A 20,002-nucleotide genomic window follows, 5' to 3' on the forward strand; every position below is an offset into this window, starting at 1 on the left:
CACATTTAACAGTGCTGTTGTTGCATTGCAAAGAGCAGAAAGAAATCAGGACAGTACCTATCTTCAGGGCAACCCTATTTATAAGATATTTTGCTGGAATATTACTTAGAAAGACTGCCCTGTCTATATCTGCATATGCAAATAACTTGTCAGTGGACAGCTCTATGCATTATACATGGTAGACACTTAACGGTCTGTTGAATAAATAAGTCTGTGTATGCAAATGAGATGCAAATCTTTCCCTATTTTAATTTGACCCTTGGGAACATCTTCAGGGACTCCCTTGGGCTCGGGTTGTTTTAATGTTTTTTAATTGAAAATCTTTTAACCCAACCAGTTTTGTATCTTGTCTGTGTTGAGTGAAGCTGTTGTCAAGTTGGGAGAAGAATGCTGGGCTGGGCCAGGTTAATTAGGATTAATTCTGGCTCTTCTGGTAATTCAGAACATGATCTAGGAAGTGACTCCCCTCTCTGGGCATCATTTTCCTCATCTTTAAAATAAGTGGGTTTTCCTTCCAGTACTGAGGTATAGTGATCTCCCATCTTTTGGTCCTGGGCATGTCATTCTGGGCAATCAGAGTCTCAGCATTCAGCAATCCTATCTAGAAAGAGAAATTGCATCCTTTGCCAAGGATTAGAGAAAGAGTCTCCAGGCCCCCTGCCCATTTAGAGAAATGAGTTTTTTAGGCACCAGTTCTCCCAGCCTGGGCATTGTGTTCAATCATTTCTTTCCAAACCAAAGGATTTTTAAATAAGAGGCTGGAGTTTTCTCTCTTAAATACAACAAGCCAAGCGTCTGATTAATAGGGTGGGCTTGCATTTCCTTTTCCTCATATGAAAATATTTATAAAAAATGCTCCAATGAGAATATTAATAGCCAGGGAATCAGCTCCGTGTCAGCTTCTTTGTTCCCCGATATTTGAAATGGGGGGAAAGAAAGAGGAAAAAAAATCAAATCCAGGCCTTGGGGGGGGGGTCACCAGTCCCTGAACGCCCTCCTCCACGAGGCAAGATTCCCCTCCTCCTTTGGGAAAGACACTGAGATGCGCACTCAGCTCCTGGGCCACACTGAGGTCCTTAACCAGAAACACATGTGCATCAAAGGCTTGGATTGAAAGTGACACATTTGAAAACAAAAGTACAGCAGAAATTCGCTTATCCTCACTTTCCTAATCCGCAAACTCTGTAATTCTCCCCAAAGTCCCTCAGGCTCTGCTCCAGCCCCTGCCTCCTCAAATTCTCTCCCCCCTGTGGCTCAGCCCAGGCCTCCAGGCTCAGGCAGAAGGGAGAGCTCCTGTTACCGAGACTTCGACCGCCTTGTAAAAATACACCTTGGCACGCTCTGCCTGCACCCTGGGAAGCCTTATCGCCAGGACTAAACAAATGTGCACAATCAAAATAATAGTCTGAGATGTCAAAATAAATGAGCAGGGGACATCTGGAAGTATGGCTCCCCAGAGTTTTTTCTTCCCCTCCCCCTTCCCCAAGTCTTCAGATGCCTAGGGGCTTGGCAGTTCAGTGGCTTTGGTCACAGGTGAGAGACTTACTGCTCTTACGTCACAATAGGCCCTTTGAAAATGCTTCTTATTTTTGGCCCTAGGTCCAGGTTTAGAGTCGACAGGCCCTCCCCCAAACCAAGGACACCAACATTCGTTCTCTAGTGAAGCTGGCTGGACACTACCAGGGTGGCATGCTAGAGGCGTCTGGTCTGTGTCCTTCCAGCCCTCTCCCCACCCCAGGCAGGGTCTTAAACCAGTGCAAGGAGCTGAGGGGCAGGGATTTCTCTTCTGCACTTGAGACCTTCAGAGAAGGATAGCTTCATAATCTTTCCAAAGAATTCTGATTGCTAATAACTCCAGGCCAAAGTTCTTCTTGCCTCAACTCTCTGAAATTACTTAAGATAGGGGTGATTAAAAAGTTACTTTCCTGTCATCCGTGAGGGTAAAGTCCCATTGGCCCGCATGAGACGGTGGATCCTCCAGCAGGACCATCTTCTGAGTGGACTGATGCAACACTGCACAGGAAGACTGCCCGGGACAGCCCTTAAAATCACAGGCCATCGTCTGGGCAATTTCCAGGCAGTGTGTCCCTGTTCCTGATGGATTCCCTCAAAGGCTTCCCAGAAGCACTTTCAGAGCCACCTTTGATGTGGGTCTCGTTTAGGACTTAACACAACCTTCAGTCCATCAACAGCAAGCTTTAAAGCCACTGGCATTTCCCTGTGAGTTCAGAGAAATCAAACCAGCTCTGGTGACTCTGGTCTTAGGTGTCGGGTGTTGTACAAGGCTGAAAGGGCAGCTAGCCTGCTGCATGTCCTATGGGCCTCATACTTCCCATCTGGGGTCAGTATGGGTGATCTTTGAAGTCCTTACCAGCTCTGATGCTCTATGGTTCATAACTTGGGAGACAGGAAACCATGTAGTTACCTTCCCTGTGCCTTGTTTCTCAAAGCATGGTCATGGGCCACACCCATCAGAATCAGCTGGGGTGATGGGCGGTAGAGAGGTGAAGAGTCAGGTAGAAGAGAGAACGAATATGACTTCTAAGGCTAAATCGTAAAAAAAGGCAATAACATTTCTACCTTATTTGTGGGAATACTTACTCTTGGAGCCCTGAGCGGCCATGTCTGCCATGAGCTGCCATGCTCAGGATGTCTGACCATCTTGAGGCCACCATGCTGTGAGGAAGCCCAAGACACAGGGAGAGGTCTTGCCTAAGGTACCCTGGCCGACAGTCCCAGCTGATCCCAGCCTTCTAGTTCCCAGCTGCCAGACATGTGAGAGGACGTGCTTCCAGATCATTCTAGCCCTAATCATTCCAGTCACCCCAGTCCATTCATGCCATCCCAGCAGAGGCTCCAATCCAGATGTGGCTGAGAAGAGAAAAGCCCTCTTTGGTGTACCCTGTCTGAACTCCTGACTTACATAGTTTTGTGAGCATGTGGAAGTGGTTGTTTTATGCCTGTCAATTTTGAAGTGGTTTGTTACATAGCTATAAATAACCAGAATGTGTGCCGATAACTGACATACATATGGGCATTCAGAACTGGGGTCTGAGTGTCCACTGTTTGGAGAATGGCAGCCCCACCTACTGCAATGAGCTTGAGGCCTGCTTACTTACTTGGTGAGGCCAGACATGGAAAGCCCCAGGGAGAGCCCCTTTCTGGCCCAGTGTCCACACATGCAGCCAGACAGGGGCCTGGAGGCTTGGGAGATGACCAGGGCTCAGGGTCCCCCTCCCTTCTCTCCACAGATGCCTGGAATACTGGCCTCCCGGGCCTCACACATGAGCCCAGGGCTGCCTTCGCCTGTATCAAGGGGACCAGGACTGTTTAGTCTGCTGGGCACATTCCTGGATTTTAAAAATAAATAGCAGATTATGAGCGACTTAGTCGGATGCTGTCATTAGGCCAGGCCAGAGGCTTCTGAGGTGTCCCTTGGGAGGGAGCAGCAGGAAAGTCAGGTTGGAGGTGTTTGCCTGAGACTGGGATCTCTGTCTCAGCCGTAATTTATAGTGGAGATGCTTCTAGCCCTCTCTGGGGTCTCAGAAGTTCTAATAATACTACGAATGACAATACGATAATGATAATAATCACTACCACTTATTGAAAGCACTGACTGTGTGTCAGACACGGTGCTAGGTAATTTACATATAGTCTCTCGATCCGTCACCATTATTAGGCCCACTATACAGATGAAGAAATCGAGGTGCAGAGAGGTGAAATAACATTCTCAAGGCCATATGCCTAACAAGCGGTGACAGATTGTGTGCAAGGCGGTCTGACTCCCATGCTCCCACTCTTAACCACTATGCGATCTTGCCTCTCCAGGCCTCGAAATAGACAGCAGCATCCCATGTCCTCAGCCACCCTAAACACACACACGCACACACCCATCACCAGCCTTTCTGCCGTTCCCAAGGCCCTTTCCAGCCTACATGGAGCCATTCTCCACTGTGACTCCCTTTTTCCATTTCACCCTTCGCTAGATCATTTTATGCCTCTATTCCCTCTGCTAATTCAAACTAATTAAAGTATAAAATAGAATAATTGCTTCCATCCCCATACATTTTTCCCATCTACCCTGAGTATAGAGTTAGATTCCCTTTCTGGGAGTGGCCAGGCTGACAAGTTGGGTGGAAACTGGGGCTATCAAGTTTCTTTTCATCTTGTGACTTGCTTTTTTACTTGGCTCGTCGCCTGATTCTCCCTGGTCCCACCGTCTGACTTCCATTAGACACTGAGGATATGGTAGCGACTTGAATTCCCTCCCATAACATCTGCCGGTCGATTCGCTGTTGAGGAAGCTGGGGTGGACTTTGTAGGGAAGAGTCAGGCATCCTATCCGTGGAGCACCTGGGTAATTAGTAGGATCGGGGAATTGGTTCCCAAATGTTCCCCTGGGACTGGCCAGCATTGGGTCTATTAACAGTACATTAACATCGACTTGTTAGGCAGTGGCACTAACGACCCAACACTTCTTACTAGTCCTATTTCTTAATTACATTTAATTAACTGAGACAGAGAGAGAGGGAGAGAGAGAGAGAGAGAGAGAGCGCGCACATGAGCCCATACTGGATTGTTCTAGCTCTGTGGGGAGATGAAAACCTGTCTAGGCAGAACTGGAGGGCAGAGACTTGGTTCTACTCTCTCGTGGCATCACGGATACAATAGATGCCATGATTTGGGGGAGGGGGAGGGGAACAGGGAGACGAGCTGGGGACATGGTGAAGGCAGGGGTGAGAGTAGGCTGCCCAGAGATTTACTGGAAAGTGAGGGGGTGGGAAACCCCATTCCCACGGTGTCTTATAAGGTCTTAGGTCTTTTAGGGAACTCCAAATTGTTAAATGACTGCCTCAAAACAGGAATCTGCTTATCCATAGACGCCAGCGTTTCTACCCTCATTGCAGTGTTTACCCTTTGGGGAAGGAGTTCATATGGGCATGCAGGGACTCATAAAACTCGTTCAGAAAGTTCTTTTGGTCTAACCTCAAGGCTGTTTCCTGTGCTTTGGGGGTTGTCTTCTGGAGACGGAGAAGAGTCCTGATCCCAAGACCTTAGACAAGTCTCTTTAAGGTCTGAAAGAGCCTCTAGAGAGTTCGATTTATTATCTCCATCCTTCAAGCTGAGGAAACTGAGTCCCTGCGAAGTTCAGGGTCTAGGTCAGCCAGCTGGTTAGAGGGAGGCCAGGGCTAGGACACAGGCCTCCTGGCTCGGCCTGAGGCCTGCCGGGTGTGCCGCCACTTAGCTTCCTCCTAACCACCACCCACGGTCACCACCCTCCTGAGTAATGGGATCATGAAGACTGAAAGCTGGGACAGGCCATGAGGAATCTGAACAATGAGTATTCTCGGTGCGTGAGGTGGTGTGAAAGGAATTCCCCTCTTGCTGTCTCAGCCAAGCCTCACAGCGACCCTTGTAAGACATACTGAGGTGACGTGACTTGTCCAAGGCCACCCGGTTATAAAATGTGGAGAGCTTCAGACCTCAGTTAGAGCAAAAGCTGAACTAGAACCCACGTCATTTGACTTCATTTCCATTGACTGTTCTCTTGCCACACATTCAACTGTTTCCTTTAAGAGGTCCGAGCTGTCTGTGAACACCTGGTGTACTCTTGGCCGCTTGGCCTCAGACAGATGGCCCTCCTGAGGTGTTCCTGGCCTTCAACCCTGGACCCAGTCCCTGGTGAAATCACCGGGCTACCTACTGCCCATGGCCTGCGGCTCTCCAAGTGACAGGCCTCCGAGCTCCACCACCAGTCCCCCTCCGACTCTGCCTGCTGATCACGGCTCCACCTGGCATAGGGAGCTCCCTTGACTAATATCTCACCTGATTCAAGATAGCCCCATGGCATTCAACTCAAATTCTTCCTATATCTGCTCAGAATGACTGGCTACTACTAAGCCCTTCTGTTTGGCGCCAACTGACAGGCACCAGGAAGCAGATGCAGAAGATGAGACCAAAGGAGGGATTATTTAGAAATAAGCTATGCCGACACTTGGTTTAGCCAGAGCTGATGCTCTCAGAGAGGACATCAGATATGGCTTCAAGAGGTCATTGTATTCCCTGAAGGCCACTTATCAGCCTCCAGCCCTCCTCTTTGGCCACGTTTTGAATTCAATTTCAGAAAGCATCTCATTTGACTACAAGATATGCAGCCCAAATATGTGCCTTGGCATCGTCTCAGTTCCACTGAGGTCTCACTGGTCACTTCTATTTGCTGTCTCCGCTTTTCTACTTCATGGGTTTCAGAGAACCCAAGAAAGAATTTTTATCCAGAGTTACCAGCCTGGTCCTCGGCCATACATAACGTCTTTTGAAAATATCATGTTAACGTAGGTCTATTTGATCCCAGTGACTATCCTTTAATGCACCGGTCTAGGGGGCTATCTCTCCACCCACCCTTCTATCTGTAGATATTTCTGCAGAAGCATCTGGAATGGTGTTCATCAAATGTTAACATGGTGTTACATTTGGGGGTGTGGGGTTTGGGAACTTGTTATTTCCTTTTCTGTATGTACTGTTTGAATTTGTATGGTGCCCACCTATCAGTTTTGTTTAAGAAATAACCTTTCGTCTTATAAACAAAGAAAAATAGGAAGGAAAGGCAGAGGATTTATAGCCTCCAATCTGATGATAAAGATTTCCTTGCTAGACTGTAAGCAACTTAAGGGTAGTGACCAAGTCCCATTCATTTTGATGTTTTTCCAGTACATTGTTCCCCATAAATACATGCCCAGTAATTTTTGTTTTTAGGGGTACAAGTTTGCATCTGGACTTGTTTACGCCTCAACCATGGGGGTTACAAGAGAGAAGGTAAAAAGACAGGTGGGTTCAAGAGGATCTGGATGTAATTTGCATACAATTAGCATATGGTTTGTGTCATCTCTTCTCAGGAACTAATTTTCAAGTTAAAGTTGCATCCCTGCTTCCCTTATGCCATCATGTGCCCATTCACCTCTTCCTTCCTCCACTCATCCCTTGTCCCCGATTCAGAATTCACACATACAAAAAGGGAGGAGGGAAAGAGAACTCTGGGCAGGGTGAACTTGATGACAGACACCTGGAATCTTTGCAGAGTATTTCGAGAATGACACCTGAGTGGGGAGGTACCCTGAGAAAGCCCACTGGTCCTCCAGCGCCACGTCCTTGTCTAGCCTCTAAGTCAGTGTCCCCAGCACCAAAACAGATTCACAGTCCTTCCCCTTTTTCTTTGGCCTTTATCTTACTTACCATGTTCAGGTCAATGTCAAGATCACCAGTCCTGCTGACTGTTGACCTGCTGACTGAATGAATGGAAGGTACCAGCCTTTCCTAAGGTCTAAGCTTTGCTTCCTGCACCTCCACTGATTTGGGGGATCCCCTGTCCTTCTCTTGTCCTTCACCATGGCTCTCCCTGCATTTGCCTTCTCTCTGCTTCCACATATTCAGGTCAAATATAACCCAAAGGAATAACATTTCATCCAAGAGGGTGTGGAACCCACTCAGGTGTTACCCAGAAAAGGACAGAATTCGATTTCTCAGGCCTTCCCATCTCTGCAGAAAGAGCTGCAGCTTCCCAGAGCTGGCCAGCTTCTACTCTGCATCAGTCTAAGACTCAGCCCAAGATTTTCATCTCCTTCTGGGGACCTATCTTGGGTCTATCTCTCCCAGCCTGGAGGCCTGGATTATTTACACCTCTCTGGCTCCCTTGAGCAGCAGACTGTCGGCTCGGGAGCAGTAAATCTACCTCCTAATCACACCAAGCTGCTTCATGCAGTCTGGCCCGTTCTTGTGGGGCTGTTCATCACATACTGAGACAGGGTCTGCGGCCTAAAGAGAGGCTCCAGGAAGTGGCTGGCCCCAACCGCTTCTCTCTGACTCCCTGCAAAAGCTTCCTAGGACCCCTGAGCAGCAGGCCCAGGGGTCTCTCTTGTTTGATGGAATAGTTTCTGAACAAAGGTCACTGGTTATCTGCTCCTCCTGGGCTCTGGAAAGGAGGGATGTGTGTCAGCACTTACTTGTCTCTCAGACATAATGTATAGGTAGCGCTGATCAATGGAGAAGGCCATGTCCCGGAGGATGGGGCTCCCATCTTTGAGCACGGAGACCATCTCATATTGGACCCCACCATGGGGGGGACCATCGGCTCGAATCTGCAAAAGAAAAAGGGCATCCTCAGCATCTGTACTCAGTGGTTCCCTGTGGGTTTACCTGCAGGTAGTTTATAGAAGATAATCCCAACATCCTGCCCCCCAAGCGCTACCCTGAAGCAGGCTAGGTTACAGGGAAGACAGAGGTGCTTCTTAATTCAAACAGCCCAACTTCCACCAAGAGGAATCCTTTTCCAAGCAGTCTGAGTGTGCTGGTCTGGGACTTCTGATGGTGAGTTTATTTGTGTGCACGTATATATTTTTAGGTGTGATCTGAATATCCCTATATGGTTATTCTTGTGTGTGTGTACATATATTTACAGCACTGCATGATGAGGGTGTGTGGGAGTGTGTGCTTGTGCACACTTATTTGTGTTTGGGGTAGGAGAATTAACATCTGCACCGAGTGTTTTTTGCCTCGGGCAAGTAAGAGAGGATGGTGGGACCAGCATACAAACCATCAGAGAGCTGGTCATCAAGAGATTCAAGATTTTAGGATCTCAGAAAGGTCTTTCCGACCCCAAACATATCCCCTGAATGGGTGCAAATCCACCAGGAGATTTTGGTGAGCCGGGAATCCCTGAGAACAAAAATCGGAGAATCGGCCTCGGAGCCCGTCCCAGGATAAGAAGTCAGAAAGGACTTGGAGGTCATTTAGTCTGGTGCCTCTCAGCCCTGGATATATATTAGAGTGATCTGGGGAGTTTAAAAAAATATATGGCTGGATCCATTCATCAGAACCTCTGTGCTTGGGGCCGTGGCATCTTCGTTGGGTTTCAAAGCTTCCCAGGTGAATCTAGTGAGTGGCCAGGGTCTAAAAGCACTGATTGTAGCCCAGTGGTTTTCAAACCAGCATGCCCTGAGAACCACCTGGAGGGATTGGGAAAATGCACCCCTGGGCCCACCCCAGGGTTTCTGATTCAGTGGGAATGAGGCCTGAGAATTTTCATTTCTAACAAATTCCCAGCTGATGTAGATGCTGCTAGCCTGGGGGTTTGAGAGGTGTTCCTCTAGTCTAAGCTCTACGCAGAATCTGGAAATTCAGCGGAGAGAGGTCCCTAAGGACAAAAAGTTGATGGCAGGGAGTCCATAATTTGAATGTGCTCTCACCACTAGGTTTCCTGTTCCCAACACAGCAGCTGACTCTTGACCAATATTGCCAACCCCGGCTTGTTTCTTTGTCCTCCGTCCAACTAAACCCCCTCTAGCTCAAGCTCACTTTCCCCATGAAGCCTTCCCGTCTCTCCACCACACTAATTGCTCCTCACCCTGATGGCTTTTCATGCACCAGACATTTTGTCCTGGGATTATAATCAATTGACTTGTTCATCGTATACGCAGTAGCTAACGTGTATTGACTACCTACTTAAATTGTTCTCTAATTGTCTCGCATGTGCGTAAGTCTGCCAACATTTTGAAGGCAGGAAGGCTTTCTGTTTCTCTGAGGACGAGCCTCTGAGGACTAGAATGGAGCTGGGAACACAGCTGGTGATGGATAAAAGGGAATGCTTGAGAAATGCTTGTTGAAAGGACATGAACTATGAACCAACTGATAAAGTATCGTGGGCTCTTTAGTGCTAAATCAAAGTGAGGTCAAAAGACAATTTTCTGTGGACAATTTTAAGCTGAAGTCTTTCCCTCCTATTTCCTTTGATTTCTCTCTTGGACTTCTAACCATCTTCTTCCCTCTGCCCATTTCTCCCACCCCACCGAGAGCTCCTGAGAGCAAGGACCATGACTTATTCATTGCAAGGGCTAAGCTTGGGGCCTGACGCAAGGATGGATGAATGGATACTTGTTCAGTTTTTATTGGCTGAGTAGAGAGGATCAGAGCATTATTTCTTGCAGAGTTGGGAGGGTAGGACCAGTGCTTCTATTCAATTTTTTCTACCCTCCTGAGAATCTGTGTACTTGAGGGGCCTGAGCCAGGGTGTGATCTGTGCCCAGAGTTGGGCTGGATTGGAGTGAGTGAGAAGCAGACCACGAGCCCATTGTGGGATGGGGCACAGTGGTTCTGGAGTTCCTAGTGGCAGAAACAGCACTTTCCTGCCTGAGGCCCTGGGCCTAGACCCCAGGAGTGGGAACAATGGAGCAGGGCTAAGAGTCAGAGGTACCAGGTTCTCCTTGTCTGCTTTGATGGGTGACTTAAAGATGAGGAGGTGACCTCAGTGGAACCGAAGAAACTCTGCTCTCAGCCATTCCTACTCCAGTAACTACCCACTGTGGGTTGGACTGTCCTTCTCTCCTAAGCTCCTCTTTCAACCTTTTTTCTGCCTTTTTAGTGGCTTCCTGCTGTTCCAAGCTGTTGCCTTGGCAACTGTCACTAAAGCCCCTCCTTCCAGGGGAGGGGTCAGGGGGTCATTTAATTCATTCTCATAGGGCAGAGGAAGACTCTGGGGTCAGGAATGATGGTGTGGGGCTGAGGCTACTGCCTTCCACCCTGGAGCAAATCTCATGATGGATTCAAGCAGAGGGAAGAAGAAGGGCCTCAGTCTGGGAAAATGCCCCACAATTAAAATAGTTCCCCTTAACCTTCAGAGCAGCATTCTCTCTCAGATGGACAAATACAAAATTTCCATGAGATCCTTCTAGAAATATAGTAGCTTTTAATCACAAAAGTTCTCGGGCTATTGCAGGAGGTAGGGGGAGATGTGATAGTCATGACTTCTTGTTGGCTTAACCTCAATATTCCCTCTCCATAAAATGGGAGAGTTCAAGCTCTGCTCTGTCCTCCAAATGGGAAATGTCCCAGTGCTTCTCACCACCCTTCGTGTGACAGCTGCTCCTCTCCAGGGATGTTTCAGTCTCCTCCGGGCACTGGCTCAGCCCCAGGAACTGAGGAACCATCCTCCCACGCCAGGGCCAGCCCAGGATCTCCCCACCTGGGGAGGCCGGTTAACCCTCTGCCAGGTGAAGCAGCCTCGTCCCCAAGAGCCTGGGCACACAAAGTCAGAAGGAGGAAAGCCATGTCTGGCCCTTTGTGGTCCCCAGGACTAGATGGTAACCATGGCAAGGTTGGAGCTGAATTGAACCAAAGATGATTTATCATCACATACTCTGCTGCATCACAGTTAGGACTAATCCCAGCCATTAACTTTTTTCTGAATAAGAGACCTAAACAGTTTTTTTTTTTTTCTGTCTACAATCCCAATCTTTCAATAAAGCAGTTGAAGCCAGAATCAAACCTACAGAACTCTCAGACATCAGAGCTGAAACTAAACCAGAACAGAAAATGTTCTTGGTACTGAACCTGAACTAAGCTATCCTATTTCATTCAGTCTAAATCCCTGGAATGAAGAGCGGTATTGCCTAAGAAGTCTGTGCACCCCTACTTACTCCCTCATCCCATGCTATCTGCCTTGAGCTGGTGCAGCTCTCCAAGATACCAACAGGAGGACAGAGAAGATGGAGAAGGGGGCCAGGAGGCTGGGGGTCAAAGGGAATGAGGTGGGGGCAGGGCTGGCAGGCAGAAGCCAGGGGAGGCCAACTGGACGGCAGAGGTCTTTCCCTTCCCTAATTCCCTTTGCTCCCTCCAGGCAACACACTAAATTGGGACTCAGGGTTCCTGGGTTTCTGCTCTGACTGTGTTCTTGTTTGGGCTTGCTTTATGCCTAATGGTACGCTTCTAGGTCAGTTACCTCATCTTCCCAAGGCTCAGTTTTCCTCTCTGAATAACACGAAGGAGCAATCTTCTCGGGGTCTATCACAGGAGAATCACAGACTTATGAAGACTGCCAGAGCTGTAGGGCTTTTGAGCCCATCTCATTCAAGGGCTTCCATTCATGGACATAGCTAGTCAGGGGTGGACCTGGGGCTCCCACCAGCTCCAGCCGGTGTGGTCCAGAGGAAAGCACATGGCTGATGAAGAGAACACCCTGTGACTGAGGAGGGACAAAGGTGGGCCCTATTGTAATTCAAGCACACGAGTCCCCATCTTTCTCTGTCTCGGATGGGAAGTTTTGAGGTTCAATGTTGTCCTCCATCCTTGCAAGACACAGGGTGGTGGTGGAGACTGTGACAGAGTCCCAAACAAAACTGGGATTTTAAAATGCAACACAGGGCTTCCCTGGTGGTGCAGTGGTTGAGAGTCCGCCTGCCAATGCAGGGGACACGGGTTCGTGCCCCGGTCCGGGAAGGTCCCACATGCTGTGGAGCGGCTGGGCCCGTGAGCCATGGCTGCTGAGCCTGCACGTCCGGAGCCTGTGCTCCACAACGGGAGAGGACACAACAGTGAGAGGCCCGCGTACCGCAAAAAAAAAAAAAAAAATTGAGTCTATTCTGTGGTATCCCACAAAGTGAGTTCTCTTCAGCTTCTGAGCTTGTGTCTCCAGGGCCAGGTTTCAATGACCACAAGGACAGCAATACACTGAAATAGGCCATGAATCTAATCCAAGAGAAGGGCACTATCAGACCAAGTTGCACAGGCCCCAGCCAGACATCCAACCAGGCAGAGGAGGAGCATGGAGAAGGGTCAGAGGAGGGAGGTGATACAGACAGGGGAAAGCCAGTCACTTCAACCCGTCTTTCTACTTGGGCTCCTCCTCTCCTGGGAGGGCTTGACCTCAGCAGACATGCAGAGCTAGTGGTGTCAATTTGCTTGGACAAAGCTCGGGTGGGATAAGGGCAGTGTGCTGCAATGGAGGGTGACAGTCTCTACAAAGACGAGCAAAAGACAAAATGTGCCTAAACCATTGTTCAAGGAGATTTAGGCTAGCTCTAGTAAGAATTCCTGTCATGAGGAGCCCTGACTACAGAGTGGGTGACCACAGAAGACTGTATCTTCTTTCTCAGGAGAGTTCTGAACACGGGATGACTTCTTTTTTTTTTTTTTTTTTTTTTTTTTTGTGCGGTACACGGGCCTCTCACTGTTGTGGCCTCTCCCATTGCGGAGCACAGGCTCTGGACGCACAGGCTCAGTGGCCATGGCTCACGGGCCCAGCCGCTCCGTGGCACATGGGATCCTCCTGGACCGGGGCACGAACCCGCGTCCCCTGCATCGGCAGGCGGACTCTCAACCACTGTGCCGCCAGGGAAGCCCCGGGATGACTTCTTTTGCTTCATGGTTAAATGTGGCCCTGCCTGAAGGTTGTGAGGATGATCTCGTTGGATTTTCAAAGGGCCCTGTTGGCCTAAAGAATTTAATAGCTACCACTTCTATTGCTTTTACCATGTGCTGGGTGCTGTTGAAAGTACTTAACAAAAATGAACTCATTTAACCTGTACAAGAACCCATGAGGTAAACATTATTATTATTCCCATTGTACTTGTACAGATGGGAAATTGGAGGCATGGAGAGTTATGTGACTTTCCCAAGATCACACAGCTAAAGGGTGGCAGTATTGGGTTTTCCACATAAAGCCTGATTCTCAGCCACTCTGTGACTCTCCTAAGAGATAATAATGTGTGAACACAGCCGTTCACTGCAGCCGAGAACAGAGTAGATGGGCAGATGAGAGTTCAAATCCTCTCTTTAGCTGCTCTTCCTCTTTCAGACCCCAAAGAAAGAGGAAGTGGCCAAAGTGGGACAAACACCTACTTCCTAGAGGCAACAATAAACTCAGAGCCTAATTTGGGGGGACCTGCTGGGAGGCTAAAAGGCAGTTTATCAGGGCTGGCTCTGGGGCAGGAGGATGTGAGGTGAAAACCAGGGGAGATTTACTGTCTGGTCCTCCTGGGGGGAGGGGCCTCTTTGAAATGAGAATGAAATAGTAATCCTATTAGTAGTAGCTTTCCTTTAAATCACAGCTAGGTCTGTACAGAAATTAATGACAGCCTCTTTATTTGACTATCCAATTTAAATCAGCATATCCAATTAACTAGCTTATCTGCAGGCCCCTCCAAACTCTTTTTCTTATGCATCAATTTCTTCCCTAGTTAGTCCTAAATTATGGAGTTTTACTTGGGATTTGACACTCTAACATCACTTTATTATTATTATTATTAGTAGTAGTAGTAGTAGTAGTAGCAGTAGTAGTATCTTGTTTTTGCAAGAGCTGCTGAAGAGCAATAGAATTGGGAATCTTCTTGGGCCTCTCAGTAGGAAATACATTGGTTTGAGAGACATCACCACACAGAGGGAGGCACTGGTTTGCGTCTGCAGGGCTGGGATCTAATCCCAGCTTTCTCAATAATTGGCTATGTGACTTCAGGCAAGTCACTTCACTTGTTTGTGTGATAGTTTCTGTGGCTGCAAATTTCGGTACTGTCTAATATTCATTCAGGACATGCCTCCTGTTAGCCAGGCCTGTGCTAAGAGCCGGGGACACTTCGAGAAAGGATCCCCTTAGGAAGCCCCAGGAATGGGGAAGCAGACAATCCAATCAGTCCTCACATACACCTGGGCCACCCCGTGTGAGAGGAGGTTTGCATGGGGATCCCAGGGAGGCCGGCATGGAGGGCAGGGAGGCACCTCACCTGGACTGAGGGGAGGGCTTCCTGGAGGAGGTGATACCTAAATTGAAAAGTAGGAGGGGAAGGAAATGTGAGTTCTTTGGAAACTTTAGAGTGTGATATAAATATAAAAGTGTTATTGTTATGTCCAAGCCCAGATTTCTTGGAAACTTGGTTTGTCAGACCTGAGTATTTGGAGAGGATGAGGTTTTTGACATGTAGTTATTGAGGGCTCAACAACAATTTCAGCAGGTCTCGTCACCATGTGTCCTAAAATTCCCTTTGGAGGAGGCCTTTATTATTTGATTTTATCTCTGGCTTCAGGATTCTGGGCTTATGAGTGTTTGTGTTTGTGTGTGTGTGTGTGTGTGTGTGCACGCGCACACGCGTGTGTGTATGTGTGTGTGTGTGTGTGTGTGTGTATACTTTGACACCTTTAAAGAGGGGAAAGGTGACGAAGGCCTGGTGCTGCTCAGACTGAACTTGGGAATGAGTTAATGAGCAAGTGTTTCTGCAACTGTGCATTGAGTGGCGAGGGCGAGGATTCATGCTGAAGTTTATTTTTGTAGAGTTTCATGACCCGAATTATTTATAGATTGAAGTGTTTGGTAAAGTCAGTCTCTGAGATTCTTCCTCCCTCTATCCTGCACACACTACATGTGCATGTGTACATAGACACACACACACACACACACACACACACACACAGAAGCAGCAGCAGTGACTTCCAGGGTGCCTCTGGCTCATGGCAACCCCTGAGGTGTGCAAACATTAACTATCTACGCAGAGTCACAGTCCAGTGGGCCGAAGCTCCCTGGAGGACAGCTGGGAGCCTGCCCCTCAATGCTTGGATGATTGGAGAGGAACACAGGAGCCTGGAAAACTTGGCCTGTGGCTTGCACAGAGCCAGGAGAGATGAGGAAGAGGGGGGAAGCCAAGGACCCCTCCTGTCCGCGAGAAGGAAGGAGGTCACCAAGGTGTGCTAAACTTCGAGAATTCTGGCTGCCCTCACGTTGGTGTGCATGTGCACACACATCCTCCCACACACGTGCAGATGCTTCCAGCCCTGGTCCCCAGTGCGCTGTCGGCCAATCACAGGGGCTTTGACACTGGAGATTGACATTTCCATGTACAACTATTTCTATTTCTGTGCATGTCAGGAATCTGCCCTAGATATTAAGCTGGGGGTGGGTGAGCTAGCAGAGGGGGTGCACGGGGCTAGAGGCTCCTGGATTTTAGAAGGCCAGCCCACCGTGGGCTTTCTCCTGGAAGGGAGGGAGGGGGTCCCTAGAGGAACCACCTGTCTCTGGACTTCTGCATCTTGGGACAGTCTGAGAATCCTGGCTTATGAGGACCGGGGATGTGGTGGATATTTATTGAGCGTGTACTCTGAGCAAGGTTTGGGGGTTAGCTCGGGGAGGTTGGCTGCAGTGGGATTCCCTTCTAGATCATGGCTTCTTTGCTTCTCATCAGCCAGGGGTAGACGACCAAGCAATCACCATCCAGCGGCCCACAGAACCGCGAGGAACAGCCTCTCTTCACACCTTCCTGGGGTGAAGGACAAACTGCACTTTACAAGGGCACCAGCTGCTGTCCCAGGGGCCTCTCCCTTTACGCCTCAGGGGAGAGTGACATCAAGTCCCAGAAGCACCAGAATCCAATCTCTTGGTTCTCGCTCTGTCAGGCAGGGCTTGGAGCTCCAAGGCCCAGGACAAGGGAGTAGAGCTTATAGAGCTGAATGACATGGGGCAGCTCTGGAGCACCGGGCTCTGACCCTAGATCAGCCCCACCTTTCAAGGCTGCTTGGGCGGGTCAGGAGGCTCCGGGAACAAGCTGAAGCTGCCAGGGGCAGAGGAAACACTTGATTGTTCTGGGAAACAATAAGATAAACACAGCGAGGGATGGAAGAAGCATTAAGCAGCTTCAGATGAAATCAAATCACGCAGCAGCAAAGCAATAATTCACCGGGAGTGCACAGAGTTGGGGGGAGCACAGAGGGGTAGCAGGAGGAATTCATAAAGAATAATGAGCGTCTCCTGCTCAACCGGAATCTCTGTTTACCCAAAACTCTAGCAATGTTGGACTCTCGGAATCTCCATTCAAGGCATCACACTCAGGTTACCAGCCTGGGGATGCCCTGGCTGTATCGGGATAGAATCTAACCTCTTAGGCTTTTTGAACTGGGAATGATTTAGAAGCAATCTTTAGGGTCCATGTGGAGGCAATGCAGCCTTCACCGAGCTCTGGAATAGGATGCAGTGAAGATGAGGCATATTGACATATGCCGAAGGTTAACTACTACCTTGGAAAATTTCCAGGGGGAGCTGGGGGGGCAAAGGAAACTAGCACTTCCTAGAACTGGACATATAGAGGGCTTTGAATCGCTTATCTCCCTTTATCAATTAGTTCAACGTATTTATGGAAAATCTATTGAGCATGACAACCAGCGTGCAAAAAGTTGGAGATACAAACATGGCTAATCTAGAAAACTCTGTGCAGTAGGCCTTCCCATCTCACAGAATAAGAAACATAAACTCTCTAGAGCAGGATCACACAGGAAGGAGCCCAGCAGAGCTCCAAGCTGCAGCTGCCTGACTGCAAAGCCTGTACTCATCTCTTTCACTCTGCTTCCCTCTGGGGCCTCGGTCTTCCCTAAGTCAAACAAGAGGACAATGCCTGCACTGGGACTAAAAATTACATCTAAAAAGTGCTGGGTGTCCCTGGAGATAACTCCTGGGGAACAAAATAGATCATGTAGCTGTCTCCTCCAGTGTGACAAAGAAGGCCACCTGCAGCTGGAAAAGGAGCAAAGGGCGGGGCGCCGGAGAGGGTTATTACCCTCTTTAATTAACTCATTCTTTTCAATGGCCTAAAATTGCGCCGCATTTTAGAACCTGCAACAGTAATCTCTTGCTTTCATTAAGGCTGAGGATGGCATTTCGGGCTGGAAGGATGGGAGGGAGGTCTAGGTTTGTGAGCACGGCTATCTGACACTGGGCTTGTGCCTGAATGCAGGAGACTCCCTGAGATTTTAAAAGGAAAAGTCATTTTAAAAAAACGCATGTGGCATGTGTCTACCATGGTGCAGAAAATGCGTGGTAACTGAGAGAAGCACATCCGTGTCACTGTATTTCTCTTCCCATTGCTAACGGGCTAGGTCTGAGTCTTTATTGCCTCTTATCTGTGTTACTGCGATAACCTGAGAAATTTCCTTGCTTCCAGCATATTCCTGCTCTAATCTCTTCTACCAAACACTGCCAGATTAATCTTCTTAAAACACTTATTTGATCCTGTCTTTTCTGTATGCAAAATCCTTAAATTTCAGGTGTTTGTAATTTTCTCTCTCGCTTATCTCGGTCTATTTTTTTTTTATGATGAACATACACTACTTTTGGAAGACGGAAAAAAAAGGAAATCATTGTATGAATCCATGCACACACACAAAATACCTTTAATTGTCCCTATTGATAATTTAGAAAAGTTCACATGCCTCAATTTGTCACTCAGGGGTCTAGCTAACACGGCCTTCTCACCATTTTCCAATTATGTCCCCAGGTTCTTGGTCTTTACGCCTTTGCTTAAGAATTTATTTTACTTCCTAGATCCTAATCATCCTTCAAGACCCAACCCAAATGCCACCTCCTCCATGAAGCCTGTATTGATCCCTCCTTTGAACTCCGACAGTATCTAGTGTGACTCTTGGCACAGTTACTTGTGAACACGTGCAGTTATCTTTCCTAAGATTGTAAGTCCCTAGAAAACAGACACAATGTTTTGTGCAGCTCCATATGCCTCACTGTACTGGGTACTACTGTGTACAGAGCAGGATAACACAGGCTGATGGAATGGATGGATTCTTGTTGCTGAAACCAGGCAGGAGCGGAACAGAAGTCAGAGCCCACATTTATTTAACCCCTATTATTGTTAGATACCATGTCGAGGGCTTTATACACTTCTTCTCATTTAATTCTCACAAGAACCCTATTATCGCATGTTATAGATGAGAAACTGAGGCACAGAGGGGTGAGGAAACTTCCTCAAGGTCACAGAGCTGGTAGGCAGAGAGTCAGAACTCAACTCTCTAGAAAAGAATGGGGAGAGGAGGGAATCTTGTTCCGTGCATCCCCCTGCCCCCTGCAACCAAATCTTCTGGAACCTGGAGCACAAACACACTGTATGCATTAGTGTCTGTTGAAATGATCTTTTTGGCTCTCGTTGGACTGGTAAGAGCTCTTAGGAGGAAAGTACGATAAACACTCAAGGTGCTGCTCTGAAAAGAACTGCAGGGCCACTAAGCTGGAGCTCTGCTGGCTCAAAGGCAGACGGAGAGCAAGAGTTAAGGTCATGAAGATGGGGTCAGAGTTGGGGTCTGAGAAACAGGGTCAGAGAAGGGAAGGGAAGTGAGGCCAGAAAGCCTCCACCCCCTGAAATCTGGGGCGGCCAGTGCAGTGCAGGGCAGCCCTGTAGGCTTTGGTGTGTCTGACTTCCTGGCAGAGCCCAAGGGCAGAACAGACAGCTGAGGGAGGGTCTAGCTCTTTAAAAGATTCTGTTTGAATAGCTGTCATCTTCACACCTTTCCCCATCTCCCCTCCCAGGAGAGGGACTCTAATAATGAGCTGCTTCATGACAACAGACCCCTAATTAATTCATTGCTATTCTTCTGGGGCCAGATCATTCTAATCAAGGTGGGATGGGCTGGGGCTGGTGAGCAAGGATTGTCTCATCTGCTCGATCTGCCATGGACTCTAGCTGCACGCCCTGGCATTGCTGCTCAGAGACCCTTCCCGGTCACCAACTTCTCTTTGGCCGGACCCCTGCTTCTCCTCGATGCCCGCCCCCTCCTGTGCTGACGCCCCACAGCTGCTGGGCACAGTGCAAGCACGGAGCCCCTGCCGGTGCCTGGGTACAACAGTGAAGTAGGTGCCAGGAGCTCAGTGGGGGCGGGTAGTGAAGGAAGGAAGCCTTGTACAGAGCAAACCTTGTACCGTCTTTTCTGTGAGCATTAGCAGAACATCCAGTGGGCTCAAGGGTCAGCAAAGTGAAGCCCCTGCCCATCCTCCCGACCCCTGAGAGGATCCCACTACCAGGATGCTATGAACTCTTGGGCTCTGGGCAGCCACACACCATGGCACCCAAGGTGCGGCTGCATTTTCGCAGCCGATAGAATTTTTGTATGAGGATGTGAACAGATGAGAGGTATCAGGACGGCAGGGAACTGCTCTAGGGACAATATGAATCAAAATAACTTAAAAAATACCCCCTGCCCCGCCCAAAGGCAGATCACACTTGCAGATGACGGAAATTAAAGGGCACACAGGTCTCGTCTCTATGAAGAGGGCAGCCTCTACAGAGGTTTTTCAGTTTCCTTTCTAGATCTTTCAAGCCCCACACTTCAATCTTCCCTTCTGAGAGGTGTTGACTGTCCAGTCAGGGCTGATGTCTTAACTCGCTGGGGGCGGAGGCCACACAGGGGCATTCAGCCA

At 48.7% G+C, this 20,002-nt stretch overlaps 1 protein-coding gene across 1 annotated transcript in view; it reads right to left on the bottom strand.

The window, feature by feature from the left end:
- Positions 1-20,002, bottom strand: part of PLXNA2 (plexin A2) — a 216,648-nt gene that overhangs the window by 112,468 nt on the left and 84,178 nt on the right. The window contains exon 4 of the mRNA XM_079937942.1: positions 7,998-8,132. Within this exon, the coding sequence (XP_079794068.1) occupies positions 7,998-8,132 (135 nt within the window). The remainder of the gene's footprint in view (positions 1-7,997; positions 8,133-20,002) is intronic.

This window comes from Stenella coeruleoalba, assembly GCF_951394435.1.
Source record: "Stenella coeruleoalba genome assembly, chromosome: 1".
Lineage (NCBI taxonomy): Eukaryota > Metazoa > Chordata > Mammalia > Artiodactyla > Delphinidae > Stenella > Stenella coeruleoalba.